At 37.8% G+C, this 18,128-nt stretch overlaps 1 protein-coding gene across 2 annotated transcripts; it reads right to left on the reverse strand.

Annotated features, from left to right (window-relative positions):
• Positions 1-3,048: 3,048 nt before the first annotated feature.
• On the reverse strand, positions 3,049-15,914 carry LOC106912706 (NLR family CARD domain-containing protein 3-like). 2 transcript variants are annotated; one of them, XM_088015329.1, is made up of 12 exons: positions 15,688-15,912; positions 14,547-14,587; positions 13,321-13,412; positions 13,147-13,245; positions 12,585-12,656; positions 10,970-11,045; positions 10,370-10,589; positions 7,580-9,374; positions 7,320-7,493; positions 6,505-6,678; positions 6,036-6,082; positions 3,049-5,922 (listed from the first exon to the last, which is right to left on the reverse strand). In XM_088015329.1, exons 3-12 carry the CDS (start codon positions 13,389-13,391, stop codon positions 5,390-5,392), a joined length of 3,261 nt encoding a protein of 1,086 aa, XP_087871455.1. In that variant the 5' UTR covers positions 13,392-13,412; positions 14,547-14,587; positions 15,688-15,912; the 3' UTR covers positions 3,049-5,389. The 2 variants fall into 2 exon arrangements, with proteins under 2 accessions (XP_087871455.1, XP_087871456.1); XM_088015330.1 differs by lacking the exon at positions 12,585-12,656 and having other exon boundaries at positions 15,688-15,914.
• Between the last annotated feature and the right edge of the window lie 2,214 nt (positions 15,915-18,128).

Raw genomic sequence — 18,128 nt, forward strand, 5'->3', positions numbered from 1 at the left:
TGAAATAATGTAAAATGTGTAAAATGTGTAATGTAGAAGTTTCTGTTTGAGCCTGCAGCTATGAGTGACTGATAAAAATTAACTAGAAGTTTCTGTTGGAATCCTTGTCAGCTCTCATTTCCTGCCGTAGGATGTGGGTCTCCAACAAAATGTCTCAAAGGAAACCACGATTAATTATAAAACTTTATTTGGGAACTATTTATTTTAGATCTCTACTTCCTGGACTTTTTCTGCAAGCTAAATTTACATATGATGGAGTATTAGTGCCAAGCTCTGAGTTTTTGATTTGGGCTTTAAATACAAGTAAAGTTGGACGAGAATAAAATCGTAATTTTGTATCTTTTCACCATACTGCACTAAATTGAGGAATACTGAGGTTCTTGTAGTTGGTACTGGTTTAATAAATGAATAAGTACTAAATGTTTTAGCACATCAGAAGCAAAATTTCAGCCCCAGGACTTTGAAACGATTGTTTAAGCAACTTTTTATTTAGAACCAGACTTGCTGAGCGGGTCACGTTACATATCACTCTATGAAGCTTTTTAATTTAACGACTTTCTTCTGGCAATATTGCATCTTTACTCTGCCAATATTTAAATTATTCTGCTAATATGACTGGGTTCTTGTAGTATTATGACTGCATTCTTGTATTTGAAAATAAAAATTTCTTAGCCTGACCATAAAACTCCATACTTGCTTTACTGACCTCTGCTGTCCTCTTTCTTTTCACTGCCAAACTTCTCCAGCTCTTCTTTATGACGGTAGATGTATTTCAAAACATCCGCGCTTGTATCCTTTGCTCCGTTTTTTTTTTTTTTTTAATTTTAAAGATAAAGTTCCGTTTATGGAGAGCCATTTCAGTCAAAATTAAATAAATATATACATAGGTAAAATAAATTAAATAAACAAATGAGTAAAAAATAAATGAGTAATTGGCATCTTTATTCCCATTTATATTTATTCATATATAAATTTATTTATTCCCAGATTTATTTCTGCCTGGCCTTTTTTAATTTCCCTCTTTTCCTTTTTTATTTATTTTTTCCCATTTTTTCATTTTCATTATCTGTTTTTCATTTTCCCATTTTCATTTATTTATTTTCATTAATCTCATTTTCATCTTTCTCTTTTTCATTTTTCTCTTTTTCATTTATCAATTTATCCCTTTTTCATTTATGCTATTTTTATGTATCCATTTTAAGTTTTCAGTTTTCATTTATTCTTTTTCAATTTTCTTTGTTTTCATTTATCAATTTATCCCTTTTTCATTTATGCTATTTTTATGTATCCATTTTAAGTTTTCAGTTTTCATTTATTCTTTTTCAATTTTCTTTGTTTTCATTTATCAGTTTTTCCCCAGAACTGGGGAAAAAAGGAAAATAAATAAATTCTAATATGAGGAGAGGTAGTCTACAGGCTACAACTTCTCCCTATTGGTTGGTTAGTGTTACACTGTACTTTGCGTTAAGAAAGAGTGTACTACCACCAGCTTATCAGTAAGCTCAGCAACATCAGACGCTCAGCAACTTCATTAGAAAATAGTGTTATTACTCCTGACTTTATTTTTCATGTGGCCACTCAGACTGAACGTGTTTCAGTTGGCGGCTCTCGTGGACTCAGAGCTTCACCGTCGGGAGTTTTCGTAGTTTGGATCAGTGGTTCTTAACCTTTTTTGAGGTACCGAACCAACCAGTTTCATATGCGCATTCACTGAACCCTTCTGTAGTGATAAACAAAATATGATTTTTTTCACCCCCAAATTCAAGACATAGGGGTGCCCCAACTTGAGTCTAGTTGGGTCACCCCTAGTGGAAGACTTGGGACTTTTCCTTTAACTGCTTCTACTTTTAATAACTACAGGAAATGAAATTATTGCACTTATTAAGTTATTGACAAACAATTTTGTTAAATAACTCTTTTCACATGTTGATGTATTAAGTTTTGGCTAAGTACATATTTTTTTTTATCAAAACATACAAATTATAGTCATGATAAAAATCTTTATTAACACTCAAAATAAGAATATTAATGTTATAATCACCACTGTTAAGAATAAGTCTCACAGCAATGTCCAACCTCATGCTGTAGACGCCGCAGTGGAAACAGGAAAATCCACAACCACTTTTACTAGGAGTTTTTCTGCAAACTGAAATAAACAGCTTCATTTAATGATTCACATTTTAGGTAACAAAGAAATTAATTGTCCATTTTATGTATGGGGAATATATTATTTCATGTGGCTGAAAGAGCTCAAATATTTTGTTCCCCTATTCTAACTTTGGGAAATAAAGAGCTAATGTTTTCAAACTTGCAGGATTTCTTGTTTATGATTAGTGGAATCAACACAGTAAAAGACTTGCAGGTAAATTAATTTGTTTCCATTTTATAGAGGGGGAGCAGATTTTATCAGGCTGCTGAAATATCCATTCTCTCCTCTTCTCCCCCCTTAACTTTGGGAAATAAAAAGCAACTTTTTCCAAATTCTCAAAAATTATGTGTTATTATACTAGACATTTCGTTAAACCAGTAATCTGTCATTTTACATTAAACTGGGATTGACCAAAAAGTTTTCACTCTGATCTTTTCAGGAAGTCTTTATTTTTGTGCCCTGCTTTGTGCCCAGCCAGCTTCCCTCCTCCTTTATCAGAAATGAAAAATTATAAATGCACACTACTTGTTGGGAACCTGCGTTTGTTGACTGACTTTTATTTGTGAGGCTTACGAGACAAAAGCTGAAAAAAAAAAGATTGTTTCTCTTCGCGTTTAAAATAACACAAAACAGCGAAATGTTTTGTCCACCACATGAACATACGGTGTAACTGCACCAATACGCCTATGGTTTACAGTCATCTTAAGGTTTGATGTTGTAAATAAAGTTAAGTGATGTGGGTGCTGTTTTCACACAAAGACAGTTAAAGGCGGTCATCTCACTTTTCTCTGATTAGCAAAAGTCTAAAGTATTGTAAATGTGAATTTCTTAATTTTAAGTATGTGAAATAACATATTATTTATTACTGACATAAGTGGAACAAAAACAACCAAGCCTACTGACATCAATGGTTTTCTTTATTGTTGATAGTGTTCCAAAATATAAACAAGTTATACAAAACTACCCATACACAGAGGCAGCAATAGGCGGCACATATTCAACTTTTGATTACAATATTTTGTGCAATTTAGTTAAATTAAAGCAAAAGACATAATAAAAAGTTTTTAAAAATCATTTCACTTTTTAAGCAGTGGGGTTGCATGGCTGCCTGTCAGTCACAGTTTATAATCAACATCTCAGGACTACCCAGTTATAAACAGGCTTCAGCATATAGTAAAAGTTACATTATGTACAGCCATTGTGCTACAGCACTCAGTTAAAAATCAGATTACAGATGTCACAGAAACAGTGAAAAATATAAATAATTAAACCCAAAACCTTAATTTGGTTGTGTAATAATTATCAGAATGCATTATTATAACAGGTGTAACAATACAAAGATTTCATTTGCTCATCCACTCCCATAAAAAACATAAAACTCAGTTTTAGTTTAACCACCTCACAGAAACAAAAGTCATCTTGAGAATTCACTGTTTGAAACAACAACCAGTACGAAGCACAAACAAGTGAAATATCAACATAAAAATCTCAAAGTCCTGATAGGATTTTAAAAACAACACAGGATAAAAAAACAATGGCTGAAAGAAAGGTTAAAATAGCAACTATAAAAGAGTAAGATGGTTTACTAAAAACACATATTTTAGTCCTTGTGTGAGGATTTGTTTTTTTTCTGTATGTTTATTTAGGTTTCACTGTTCAGTTGTGTCTCCATCTCGTCTTCCCCTTTATTGTCCTCAGCTGTTCCTCGTTCCCATGACTACCTTCCTTGTGATTTAATCCCACCTGTGTTTCCTGCTCCTTGTCCTCATCTATTCTGCCGTGTCATTGCCATTGCCAGCTCTACCGGAGTTCCTTGCCTCCAAGTTCACCTGTGCTGCCTGGATTGTGTTTTTGTATTTCATCTTTAAACCATCGTCATTATTAAGCAGCCTGGGTCCACCGTGTCTACCTCACCGTTTTACAACCACAAATCATGACACCTTGTTAAGCAGTTAAAAACAAGAACAACCTGACAGTGTTTTTCTTTCAATTACCTTGAAATTCCTTTTCAAAGTAACAATCTCCATGTGGAACAGAGCTGTGTACTGTGGACAAGCACACACCTCTCCAAATTGTGCATTTGATAATTGATTGCATAAGGTTTTTCTGAAATAAATACAAATTCAACATGTACATGTGGCACTGTGAAAAAGAAGGCCGATCATTGAGAAAAGTGCTGTACAGATTTTAAATAACATAATGCTACAGTCTTAAGGCAACTTTTCAGAAAATTTTATTTCAAGGTGCAATAACTTCCACACAAACTCACAGCTGCTTGATATTTTCTGTGTCATAACAGACCAGCACTGATCACATTCACATGGTTAATATGTGACATCACCATAGCCCCACCCCCTTTGAAGTCACATGTTTTCCTGCTGATTGACTAGCTTTTAGTGTTTTATTCATACAGATTTAATAATGTGATACTGATCTGCCATCAGTGGCTGGAGCTTGTTGGTGGGATAGAATGATGAACTTCAGTCCCTCAATGTTCACAGTTGGCTCTAAACTGTAAACAGACAGTCATCCAGTTTTCACATAAAACATAAATGACCTTTGTTAACCTCTTAAGAGGCCAATAGGTTCATTGAAGTTTGACTCCAGGGCGCCCCCTAAATTATTCCAGTAGTTATGTCTCCATGATGCATCACCTGATCTGAGACAGATTTCTTATTCATTATCAGGAAGCACAGCTTCACATATTGCTGTGGTGGTTTAAGCCACTGGAAGAATAAACTGAAGATTATTGGGTGACTCCTCCAGCATGAGATGGAAACTGTATCCTGTAAGCCTTGATAATCACACAGGAAGTCCTCGTCAATCCTGCCCCACAAAACAGGAAGTGACAATGACTCCTGTCTTGAAGGTTGGATTTAAATAAAACTTTTAAGGCCTGTCGTTGAGATTGTACTGAACTGGAATTTTTGCCAAAGGCACCGTTTGGTGGACGGGTGCTGGAAAGACGTGAGATCATCAATGATGCAACAGGGTAGAGGTGCTGGAGCTCCTGTGGACACCACAAGGCCAGACCAGCACTGAGTTGCAGGGCCATACTTTGCTGCACTCAGCTTGAATTAATGTCTTGTTTTTATCCAATGTTGGCTATTGAGCTGGACTGGTAGTTTATTGTGAAGTGCTTTGTGATTATCTCTTGTTTTACATGTAATGTCAATCTAAAACAATATCTTAGATGAAAGATATGTGAACTTAGTTTTCTCTAACTTAGAATGAACTGCACTAAAATGAGCAGCAAGACCCCTTAGAACGACTCCTCAATATAAATCCAGGATAAAGAGGTTCAGTGAATTTGGTGTTGAAGGTGTAGATGTGGATCAGTGTCTCTGAAGAGACTCTGTAGAAGGACAGAGTCCCAGAAGGACAGTCCACATACACAGCCACTCTGCCAGAGGCAGAAGAGGACGAGAAGTAATGGGTGCTAACGTTTTTACTATTGTGCCAAGCAGAGTAATCATCATCTGAGCAAGTTACACACCAAGACTGATCATTATATCCAAACCAGGATTTGTCACTGAATCCCTTTCTGTTGATTCCCCTGTAACTCAGTGATATACTGACTTTCCCACTCCACTCCACCTCCCAGTAACAGCGACCAGTCAGACCATCAGTACACAGCAGCTGATAGGGATCAAATCTGTCTGGATGATCAGGATACGGCTGCTGCTCTTCCACTTGTGTCACCTTCCTGTTTCCATCAAACAGTTTGAGGAATCTGTTCACAGTGTTTAGGTCGACTGTTAGTGGACAGGAATCTGAAGGACGAAAGAAACACAATGCAGTTACTGATGTATGATTTTCTGAACTCACTGAGACAATGACAAACACATCAATGAGACAATCTGCCATGAATCAAAAATCCACTTACACTTCCTCAGACCTGGTACCATCCATGTATCTCCTGCAGGCTCCATGCTGTAAGGAAGAATGCATTTTAATGGTATCAGTGCTTTTCAAGATGCAAACATGGACACTCCAATTTAGACGTTAGTGAGTTTTTCTAGTTCTTCAGTCCACCTGTAGCTCTGTTTATGTCCCCAGTGCTTAACATTTTTCTGGTACTATCAGTTTAGTTCAGAGCAGACTGTTTATTGTTCCCTCTTCAGCTTTTCTGGGGGTGGAAATTAGCACCCAAATCTGGTGAAAACCTTTATTTAAGCATGACAGCAGAGTGGAGGAACAAAAGAAAAAGAAGAACACAATAGAGAGGTAATCAGGGTCACAAATACATATTATTCAGGTGGATGCGAGTTAAAATCCAGGCTTGCCTGCCACATTTGACACGCTTGTTATTGAACAAGAGTAGTTCTGTGTGGATACACTCAATATTTCCTCACCTTAGAGACTCCAGTTTAACGTTTGGATTCTTCAGTAGAGCTTCCAGACTCTCCTTTCCTGCCTGTCCTGGATTACTGAAGCTGAGGTCCAGCTCCTTCAGGTGAGACGGGTTCACAGTCAGAGCTGAAGCCAGAGCAGCACAGCCTTCCTCTGTGATCAGGCAGCCTGAAAGCCTGCAGACACAAACACACAACACTGTTGGAAAACTCACCTATATTCTCAATGTGCAGCACATTTTAGAACTTATTTTCAGCAGGAATAATAAGCTGGCTTTAAGGGTGCACCAATTGCAGCTTTCTGGCTGATCAACAATTACTGACAATGACCTGCCGATTCCAAATTTGGAATATTTTTTGTCTGAAATATGGCTAAATATAGCAGGAAAGGTTCTCAGATGGCCACAGTGGGGACATTATTGCTAATTGCAAGCTTGCAGACATGACCTGGCGGCCGGTCTGTCAGTCCAACCTCTCACAGAAGAGGACAGTGGTTGATTTTTAGACCTTTGCCAACGTAGATAAGATTGGCTTCACATTAATGGATGGATGGATGGATGGATGGATGGACACTGTACTGAAGTCCTCTCATTTCATTGTTAGCGACATAGCAATGATTTGCTGACTACATGCTCACTTCATACCACAACTGAGGCTCTGCCACTATTCACTACAGCTACCATAGAAAACTCAATACATAACAGTTTTCTTCTTAAAATGTACAAAAAATAGTTTAAAATGGCAAACTAAAAATGCTATAGACATGTTTCCATCTTACTGAATATGTAAAAATAAAACAGAATTTAAATGTATCTCACCTGAGAATCTCCAGTTCACAGTCTGGACTCATCAGTCCTTCACACAGCAGCTTCACTCCTGAATCTTTCAGGTCGTTGTTACTCAGGTCCAGATCTCTGAGACTAGATGTTGTTGAGCTGAGCAACGAGGACAGAGCTTCACAGCTTCTCTCTGAGAGGTTACACCCACTCAGTCTGAGAGGACAGAAGGAGCACAGAGTGATTATCTGATTGTTTTATTTGTTACATGGTTTTATAGAACCAATTACATCTGTACTTACACAGCTTTGCTGGAGGCTTTGACTATTGGCAGCAGCTTCAGTAGAGCTTCCTCTGTAGCAGAGTATTTCTTCAGGTCAAACATCTCAAGGTCTTTCTCTGATGACAGTAGCATGAAGAGCAGAGCTGACCACTGAGCAGGAGACAGTTGATGTGCTGAAAGACTTCCTGTTTGTAGAGATTGTTGGATTTCCTCCACCAGAGACTGATCATTTAGTTCATTCAGGCAGTGGAACAGATTGATGCTTTTCTCAACACAGAGATGATTATTTATCTTCTCTTTGATGTACTGGGCTGTGTCTTTATTAGCTGTTAAACTTTCTTCTGTCTGCATCACAAGGCCTCTAAGGCGGCGCTTATTGGTCTCCAGTGAAAGACCAAGTAGGAAGCGGAGGAACAAGTCCAGGTGTCCATCTGGACTCTCTAGGGCCATGTCCACAGCTCTCTGGTACATCTCTATCTCTGAGGATCCATGGTTTTGTTTTTCTAAATCCTTGGATTTTATTTCACCTTTTGCCAGTAAATTGACTCCAGATTTGATGAAGGTCAGGTGAACATGAAGAGCAGCCAGAAACTCCTGAACACTCAGGTGGACGAAGCAGAACACCTTGTCCTGGTACAGCCCTCTCTCTTCTCTGAAGATCTGTGTGAAAACTCCTGAACACACTGAAGCTGCTCTGATATCGATGCCACAATCTGCCAGGTCTGATTCATAGAAGATCAGGTTTCTTTTCATCAGCTGTTCAAAAGCCAGTTTTCCCAGAGACTCGATCATCTTCCGGCTCTCTGGACTCCAGTGTGAATCTGTCTCAGTTCCTCCATCGTACTTGATGACCTTCAGTTTGGTCTGAACCACCAGGAAGTGGATGTACATCTCAGTCAGGGTCTTTGGCAGATCTTCTCCATCTTCCTTGGTCAACATATTTTTCACAACTGTAGCAGTGATCCAGCAGAAGATTGGGATGTGGCACATGATGTGGAGGCTTCTGGATTTCTTTATGTGGGAGATTACTATTCTGGCCTGCTTCTTATATCTAAACCTTTTAGAGAAGTACTCGTCTTTCTGTGGGTCAGTGAATCCTCTGATCTCTGTCATCATGTCAACAAACTCAGCAGGGATCCGATTGGCTGCTGCAGGTCTTGTGGTTATCCAGAGGTGAGCTTTGGGAAGCAGGTTCCCTCTGATGAGGTTTGTCAGAAGAACATCCACTGAGGTGGACTTTGTTACATCTGTCAGGATCTCATTGTTGTGGAAGTCCAGTGGAAGTCGACTCTCATCCAAGCCATCAAAGATGAACACAACCTTTAACTCTTCAAACCTGGAGATTCCTTTGGTTTCACTAAAAAAGTGGTGAACAAGCTCCACCAAGCTGAACTGTTCATCTTTTAACAGATTCAGTTCTCTGAATGTGAATGGAAATACAAACTGGATGTCCTGGTTGGTTTGGTCTTCAGCCCAGTCCAGAGTGAACTTCTGAGTCAGGACTGTTTTCCCAATGCCAGCCACTCCCTTTGTCATCACTGTTCTGATTGGTTCATCTCTTCCAGGTGAGGGTTTAAATATGTCTTCATGTCTAATTGCTGTTTCTGGTCTGTCTGGTTTCCAGGTCACTGATTCAATCTGTCTGACCTCATGTTCATTATTGACCTCTCCAGAGTTTCCCTCTGTGATGTAGAGCTCTGTGTAGATCTGATTCAGAAAGGTTTGATTTCCTGATTTAGTGATTCCTTCAAACACAAACTGGAACTTTTTCTTCATGTTAGACTTTAGAGTTTGTTGGCATGTGATGAGTGATTCTGAGTGAATAAAAAAGTAACTAATTAAAACAATTTCTTCAGTTGTTTATATTTCATTTAAAATTATTACAAATCTTTTCTGTTGGTTAAATTTTTATAGCTTCTAAAACAAAACATTTAAGAACCAAATATTTAAATCTTCTAGCCAGATTTATATAAAAATGCAACTGAATTCTTTAGATAAAATCATTAAAGGAGCATGAACTTTTCAATTTTTATCTGCTATTAACTGATATTATTTAATAAGAATAATATCAACATATAATATTTTCAAATTCAAACAAAACATACAGACAAGAAAACACTGAACTACTGGGATTCTACAGCACAAACAACCTGAGTGAAAGAGGCTTCATGTAGGTAAAAATGTTTCTATATTACAGAAGCAGCAACGTCTTTCCTGATGTTCATTAAATCTGTGCTCCTTCCTTTTACTTTAGCTCTTTTACTGCATTTATTAGGCTTTATGAGCAGCTAATTACTGAGCTCCACCTCCTTATTAGAGGACCAGATTCAATTCAGAGTGTCTTTGAGGCGTTAAAGGGGAAAACCAAAATAAAACAAAAAACAAAACAAAACAAAAAAAACACATTTTCCACTGTGCAACAAATGTATTTGAATCTTATTCTGGAGCCTCTAAATCAGGGGTGGGCAACTCCAGGCCTCGAGGGCCGGTCTCCTGCAACTTTTAGATGTGTCTTTACTTCAGGACTCTGGAGAACCTGCCTGAACAGAGGAGGTGATTCAGCTATTGGATCCAGGTGTGTTCTACCATGGAGACATCTAAGAGTTGAAGGACACCGTCCCTCAAGGACCAGGATTGCCCACCCCTGCTCTAAATAAATATCTAACAGAGGTCTGGCTGCCATGCAGCAGCCTGGATGGAGCAGGTATCAAACCAGCAACCTATAGATTGTGGGACGAACTCTTACCACCATTGGAAGATTAATTTATCAATTCTCCAGCATTTACATTATTTACAGAAATCATCTTACTGCTCTGAAGACGGTCAGCCAGCTCCTCCTGCTTCATCATCCTCAGGAAGAGCTGTGTGATCTTCTCAAATGCTTCTCTGCTGCTGTTCATCTGATGTTTATATTCACCTGCCAAAACTTCATCCTCCTTATCTGAACCTTCTGGGCCATCTGGACTCAGAACCATTTGGATCTTTTTCAGCTCACCTTCCTCAAAGGTGAAAATCTTCTTTTTCAGCTCCTAAAATGTAATAATAGACAACTTAGACCTCAATGGTTTAACCAATGCTGTGAACAAACATTAAATTCAGAGGTTTGTGAGTTGGGGGGGGGATGACCTATTAACATTTTTTAAACGGTGGGATTTTATTGTAAATGTAATCTGAATTATTTACACAATATTTCCACCAACTCTCACTCAATAGGAAATTTCCCTCAACAGACTCTGGTCAGTTCTCTTCTGGGGCTAAATAGCCAATTGTGAGAGGTTGTTAAAAAAACAATAGGTGCTGGTAGAAAAGGCCATAAGCCACAGACTGATAATCCACTGGGTTATAATTTGCAGCATAGAGATGACTATGAACACAACAGACAGGAAGCAGTAAATGTTCATATACAGACCATAAATATGGAGTCCAGCTCTGTTTGATGCTGTTGGGCTGATTGACCACTAGGAACCTCTGAGATCTGCTTCACTCTGAGGAGGAACCATGAAGACTTTGCTCACATTACAGCTCTTCACACACACAAGAAAAAAGGAAGTTTTTGTGGATCCAGACAGGTAACAAAATTAAAGTCCTGAGGTGTATAAGGTGGACCCAATAGCAGCAGGGAGGAGTAGTGAAGGGCCAGACGACACAGAAACCTCAGCACATGCACCGAGCAAACAAGACGAAACCAAATTATTGTTTTCTCTGACGACAACCTGTGGCAGCAGGTGAACATGGAAGTCAAAGAGAGCAAGGCCAATTCAAATGTCTCCACCGATGCCATTTATTGTTCTCTGAGGCGAACACACCAAGATCACCGGATCCAGTACAAGACATTACCCTATCTTATGCAAACATGCAATTAAATGTCTATTTATGTCGACATCATCATTAGTGTCCTGTGAAAAGGCAGGAGAAATAGTTTGTAAATGGTGCAATCGCCTAATCACTAATCATGTTTCTAATAAAACATGAATGAACATTGTCCAGTCTTCATTGAATTTGCCTGCAATGACTTTTTAAATCCAGCAGATGTCACTACAAATGACATGGACACACATCAGAGCCTGTGTAGTAGCGATTGTTTGTCAAACCAAACATCCAATAAATGTTCCATCAATGAGCCACTACTGATGCACTGGGGTGAAGTTTTGTACGCAGGCAAAAGAAGTCCAATGTCCAAAACATAAATGTTGCTCTTTATGGTTTATTGTGTCCAGTTTGGCCAGCAAATAACAAAGTTCAAACTTTTCATTGTTTCCTACTCTGGTAAAAAGCCACAGGCCCCAAACCCAATGCATGCTGGTCCTGTACCAGTAAAGTGGACCCACAATTCTTCCTGTTTTACTTAGAGAAACAAATAACAAAAATGTTTGCTATTTTTATTTTATTTATGAAACAAAACATAAATAAAACCAACAAATAAACTCTGTAAATAAAACAAAAATATAAAGTAAACTAAGAATAAACTAACAAATTTCAAATTGATAAAAAAATAAAGAATAAACAGCTCCAACAGTCTGCATCAGTTCTTTCTTGAAAACCCAACAACATTCCTCTTTTTTCAGAGTCCACCACCTGACCCTCTGCTCTGCCTTTGTTCTCTTCATTTTTATAAGTTTCATCCTGCATGGTGAAGATTAAACAAACCTGCTGAAATGTTAAACTCTATCAAATTTCAAAATGAAACCAAATAAAACATCCCAGCATCTGAACTCACTTTTCCAGTTTTGTATCCTGGTAGATACATGATACAAAGGACACACACGCCAATATGCAAAGCAAAAAACAAATAGTGGCCTCACCATAGCAACTGTCACCTTCAGATGCAAATACAGAAATACTGGAAAATCTTTTTAAAGCCTAACCTGGATGTCAGCTAGAAAAGAAAAGTAAGGAGAGCTGAATGCTGCTGAACACATAATGTCGGCTTCACTTCCTGTATTCAGCTGGTAGATGAAAAGTTCAAGATGGTAACAAAACAAATGCTCAGATTTACCAAGTTACAACATTTACAAACAACTCACCTGTCTGGAGATGGAGGTTGGTTTATTTCTGACAGCTGTCCAGATGAACAGCTGGACAGTGAGTCCTGAGCTCTGTCATGTAAAAGAACATGGACAGTAAAAGTACAGTGGCTGACAGGTGCAATTGCACAACAAATGGTGAAATGGGCTGCAAACACAATACAAGCAGCAAAACACATAAACACAATGTTTAGTACTTCTATTTTCTTGTGATTGCATTTGTTTTTGTCTTTGTGTGTTTTGGAGTTTGCATCATTCATGTGTTTGCAGAGTTTCATTATTTGTTATGTTTCTGCACCTGTTAATCACCATATAAACATCCAACCTTAAGAATATAATCCATTAATTACTGCATCATAACTCAACTGTGATTAACAACATTTTTTGGTTTCGTTTTAACAGAAGCTCTGATTACTGACTGACCTGATAAATTACTAAATCATTAAAACAAGACAAAAGTACAATTTAAATATTTGTTACATTTTTCTTCAATGGTCAAATATTTTTTATACTTCTGTACATGTTGGGATCACATTAGTTAGATTATTTAGATGTAGCTCACCTCTTTCTAGATGAAGGCTGGTTTGATTTAAAATCAATAAACCCCGGCTTGGACCTATTATCCCAGGATTCTGGTTCCAGTTCATCTTCAGCTTGTTTGCTGTAAATAAAGTTACTTAAGTTTTGCTTTGCTCTGACAGACTGAAGACATAAAAACAGTAAAAAGTCTCCTCACCTCTGAGCTTTGATCTGGTTCTGAGTTTGAGGCAAAGTTTCTCCTTCTTTCAGCTCCTCACTCTGATCCATGATGTTCAGATCCACATCAACCTGCAAACAGTTTTTATATTAATCTGCAGAAACGATCAATCAACTTCAGCTCTACAAGTATTGTTTTTCTCTCACATCATTTGTTCAATAATACTATCAGCTGACTGAACTATACAGTAATACCAGCCAACAAAGAAACACAAAGGGATCTGGCTGCCATGATCGTGTTTCTGTGTGTTTATCTTTAGGGTTTGTCTGTGTTCAGTTTCCTTCCTGTGTGTCTTTGTCCCTGCGTCTCCCAGCTGTGTCTCGTTCCCTTGATTACCTGTGTGTATTTCCCCACCTGTTGCCTGTGTTCCTCGTCGGGTCCTTGTCTGTATCTACGTCTTAGTCTTGGTCCCTGTCTAAGTCTAGTGTCTAGGTACACCTATCCAGTAGAACTGCAAAGTCCTGGATAGTGAAAGCTCCTATTTCCAGTCCTGCTATCAGTTGCTACCAGTGTTTAGCTGTGTGCTAGTCTCTCCGCCGTGCTGCCTGTTTTGGACTGTTCTGAGCATTATTATTATTAAATTCATCATCATTATCACCATAACCTGGGTCTCTGCGTCTATCCTCAACACCACCCACCATCATTCCTGACACTGGCAAAAGAAAAAACAGGAACTGATTTGATACTTCCTACTGAATATTTAAACAATGTTAATGTTCCTGTTATTAAAACAAACGGAAGCTTCAAACTTTATATCTGTGTCTATGTACTTTGAAATGCTAATAAATATGATTAATAATTTAATATTGTATTTAATATGATTAATATTAAAAACGTTTAATATTTAATATTACAATATAGCAAATGTCAGATAATGTTCTGTAGATGCCAACCTATGTTATGGAACAATCGGTGGAGAGACGTTGAACATGGAGGATGATATGTAAACGCTGTATGTTTACATTGGACACACTAAACATGCAATGTTTTCAGTACAAACTAAACTGTGCCCTAGAAATACAACATCAAATACATAATCCATGCATGAAGCTCAAAAACTTGCAGCAAAGTTCAACAAGAACGTTTGTCAGTTTCTCATGCTTGGACTTATTCTGAAAGCACTGTGTGAGCTACATGTTTAGGCTGCATTAAAACAAAATGGTGCCAAACTAGAAGGCAACAATAGAACAAAGGCTAAAACTTACATTAGAAGAGAGACAACAGATCACAGGAGCTTCAGCTGTTCCTTAATGTAAAAAACAAAACGAGTATGAAGAAGGAGGAAGAGGTCAAACCATCCCAGGGCTCTGGTTTCAGAGCTTTTGTCAATTTGACCAGCTGTGCAAACTGAACCCAGAACTCTGCTTTTAATCCAACCATTTAAACAAACAAGTCGGATCAAACAGTGTTCTTAGAAATAGTTCAAAGAAACTGGGGGTTATGAATTTCAACAACATAATAAACCAACACAATGGCTGAATATTTAACTTTTATGCTCCACAGCATCTCATCTGTTGACGTGGCTACTAGTCACACAATCCACTAACCTGCTTTGATAATCTGTCACAAATAATCCAAAGAAATTATAATGCAATTTGTGGTTTTAACGTAGCAAGATGTGTATGAACACTAATGTAAGACAGAACATATTCATTCAGTTTAGCTTTTCTCACAGTCAAATGCCAGTCAGACTGGCATTTTAGATATTATTACCAGGGCCTTAGTTAACATGGACACACCCTGTACTTCCCTATGTATGACGGCTATATATTAAATTAATAAAAAATAAAAATAAACCCATCTATACAGGATTTACAAGCATGTTAGACTCCATAGTTTTCTGAGTTTTTAAAATTATATTACATTAAGAATTATAGTCAGAGGTGGTTAAAGTAAGAAGCTACCTAAAAATTGCACTGAAATTACAATATGACTTTTTACTCAAGAAAAAGTAAAAAGTAACTAAGAGTAAAAAATATTAAAAGGCTACTGAAGTACTTAGTAAACTGATCAAAACATTTGTTTTAATAAAATTATGCCATCAGACAAACAAATAGTTATCTGCAAATGTTGACGGAGATCCGCTTTAAGTTATAATTAGTTTTCCATATTGTCAAAAGTAAATGATGTTCAACAATAATAATGTTTCAGGGTTAAACCAACAAACCAATACAGCCCTAACCGGAGTTTTGTTAGAAATAAATAGCGGAAGTAAACGAGACCCGTTCGGATCGATCATCGTCACTAAACAGCTGCTGTTTGGCCAAATAATGAGAAATAAATTATAAATCCTACAGATTAACTAGTGTTTCCTCTGTTTCGTCCGCAGTGAACCGATTATCTTACCTTCAGTTTGAAGTTGATCTGCAAAAAGGAAAAATAAGAGAAAATTTAGTGTCAGAAATGTTTAAGTTTTTCCTCCCGGTGAGAAAAGCGATTCTCTGTTTCCATCCCTGATTCACGTCTCGTTCTGTGTAGTTTTTCTATTTCTTATTCCTCCGTTTATAGGTTTTGTTTTCTGTAAACCATCTCATCAGTGGCTCCCTGCATGTTGGCTCTGCTCTCCGCTACGGAGGAGGATTATTGATGTGAACCCTGTGGTATGGCAGGCCAATTTAGTACACAATCGGTTTCGCCTGACTCTTTATAATTGTGTTCTGGATATTCAAACCAAGTTTTAACTATAAACTACATTTTAACTATCCTAAAGGGTGATTTAAGATCTCTGTCTTTATATTCTAGTAAAATAAAGGACAATTGAAAATATCTCGTCTCAGTGTTTCCCCCAGTTTGTTATTGTGGGTTTAGTTTTTACATTTAGTTAAGCAAAAACATGTTGGAGGATTTATAATCTGACTTTGGTACGACTGTATCTTTATGGCAAGCCACGTTAACATAAAATAATTTTCACCACACTCAACAAATTCAGCACTGAATTTGTTCAGTGCCATTTCTAACACTTTGGAAATGGGAAGAATTTTATCCTAAATGAGACTAAAGAGACCTGAGAGATAAATATAAATGAAGTTGAGGCATGTATTTTCTCTTTAAGTTCTCCAACTAGTGTTTCTCTGTTTTAAGGTCTGTCCAGATGTTTTTGTTCTGCTTAAAGCAGATAGAAAAGTCATAATTAAATCACACCCTTAATTCCCTGCCAAATAAAGATAATTGCAAAAACATATATGTCTGCATACAGACATATATGTTTTATCATGTCAAGCAGCAATACGGTTATTTTCTTGCCTTAAACTTTTCTGCGCCACAATGAAATGAAATGTAAAACCTAAACACTTTGATAAGGAAGTAGAGCCGGGCGGTGACTGAGTCTACCTGCAGCTGATGCTACCTGTGAGGGCGGAGTTTCACCTTAGTGCTGTTTATAGTTTCTAACTGGACCAGAACCTGCAGGAAGAAACGTTGGACAGTTAATGATCCATTAAATGTAACGGATCAACAGGTGTAACACCAAGTTCTGTAACTATCAGGTAGGACAGCAGATGCAGAACAATTTCACAGGGGTCAAAGTTCAGACCTTGAGAGTCACTATGTTGCAACTTTTAGATCCAGAAATCTGATTGCAGTCACATCATTTAATTAGAAGCAGGAACAACTAGGCAAAAAAATATCAAATTTCATAAAAAAAAAAAAAAAAATACAATTTCAAGATTTGCTGTGTAAAAGTATAGCTAAACCACTGCTCATTGTTCCCCTGGACAAATTGCATCATTTGTTCATAGAACTTGGCAATATTTAGAGCAATTGTCAAATAGGATGATATATTTAATAAAGCATATAAAATTTAAATGTTACATTTTAAATCATGGCTCCTATTCAGGGCCATTATAAAGAGAAATTCACTTTGTTCTCTCTTGTTTCTAGAACTAACAGAAACCAAACTATGGATTTATTAGCAGAGAGAATATGTATTTTACATATCCAAACATCAGCGTCTCGGCTTTAGGCCACATTTTATAGAATCCGGGTTCTCCGGTTTCATCCCACAGTCCAAAAACATGACTGTCAGGTTAATTGGTCTGTCTAAATTGCCCCTGAGTGAGTGTGTGTGCATGGTTGTGTGTCTCTGTGTTGCCCTGTGACAGACTGGCGACCTGTCCAGGGTGACCCCGCCTCTCGCCCGGAACGTTAGCTGGAGATGGGCACCAGCACCTCCTGACCCCCCTAAGGGAGAAGGGTGTAAAGAAAATGGATGGAAGACTGTCTGGCAGAAAAGGGTTAGGGTTACCAGTGACTGTAGGTGCATCAGCACCATAATCCCCTCCCCTCTTCGCCCCCAACCAACTTGCAAAACAAAGTTACACTCTTGCTGAAATGTGTTTCAGATGGCCAGTAATTTATGACATATTTGGAATTGGAGCCTCCAAACAACTTAATGGTCAACCGGATTCAGTTCAATTAAGTTCAAACATACTTTATTGATCAAAAAGGGAAATTAAATATTGTAACTCATGAATCATTCAAGATTTTTTGAAAAGTTGTTGATGGTGATGGCTGTTGGCAGGAAATGTCTTGCATAGACGTTTGTTTTACAACAAATTTAAAGAAGCTGTTTACTGTCGACAGTCTTACAGTTTCATGAAGATGATCCTCAGGGTTCTCCATGATCTTCTTGATTTTATGTAAAATTCTTCTTTGCACCATCATCTGGACCAGCCTCTCCATCAGGTCAAAGGTCAGTGCTACCAGCCTGTAGCTGCTGAGGGTCTTTGAATGTTTGGTCTTCAGCACCGGTACACAGGACGTCTTGCAGTTTTTGGTATTTTCCCCAG

This window comes from Poecilia mexicana, unplaced genomic scaffold, assembly GCF_051168715.1.
Source record: "Poecilia mexicana isolate PSO_F unplaced genomic scaffold, ASM5116871v1 scaffold_18, whole genome shotgun sequence".
Taxonomy (NCBI): Eukaryota; Metazoa; Chordata; class Actinopteri; order Cyprinodontiformes; family Poeciliidae; genus Poecilia; species Poecilia mexicana.

What these genes read in the sequence shown, in the direction of transcription:
- LOC106912706 (XM_088015329.1), bottom strand. Translation starts at nt 13,391, where the DNA reads ATGGATCAGAGTGAGGAGCTGAAAGAAGGAGAAACTTTGCCTCAAACT. An exon ending in AACCAGATCAAAGCTCAGAG is followed by an intron (nt 13,246 to 13,320) that starts GTGAGGAGACTT and finishes CTTTATTTACAG; the next exon opens with CAAACAAGCTGAAGATGAAC. An exon ending in CAGCCTTCATCTAGAAAGAG is followed by an intron (nt 12,657 to 13,146) that starts GTGAGCTACATC and finishes TTTACATGACAG; the next exon opens with AGCTCAGGACTCACTGTCCA.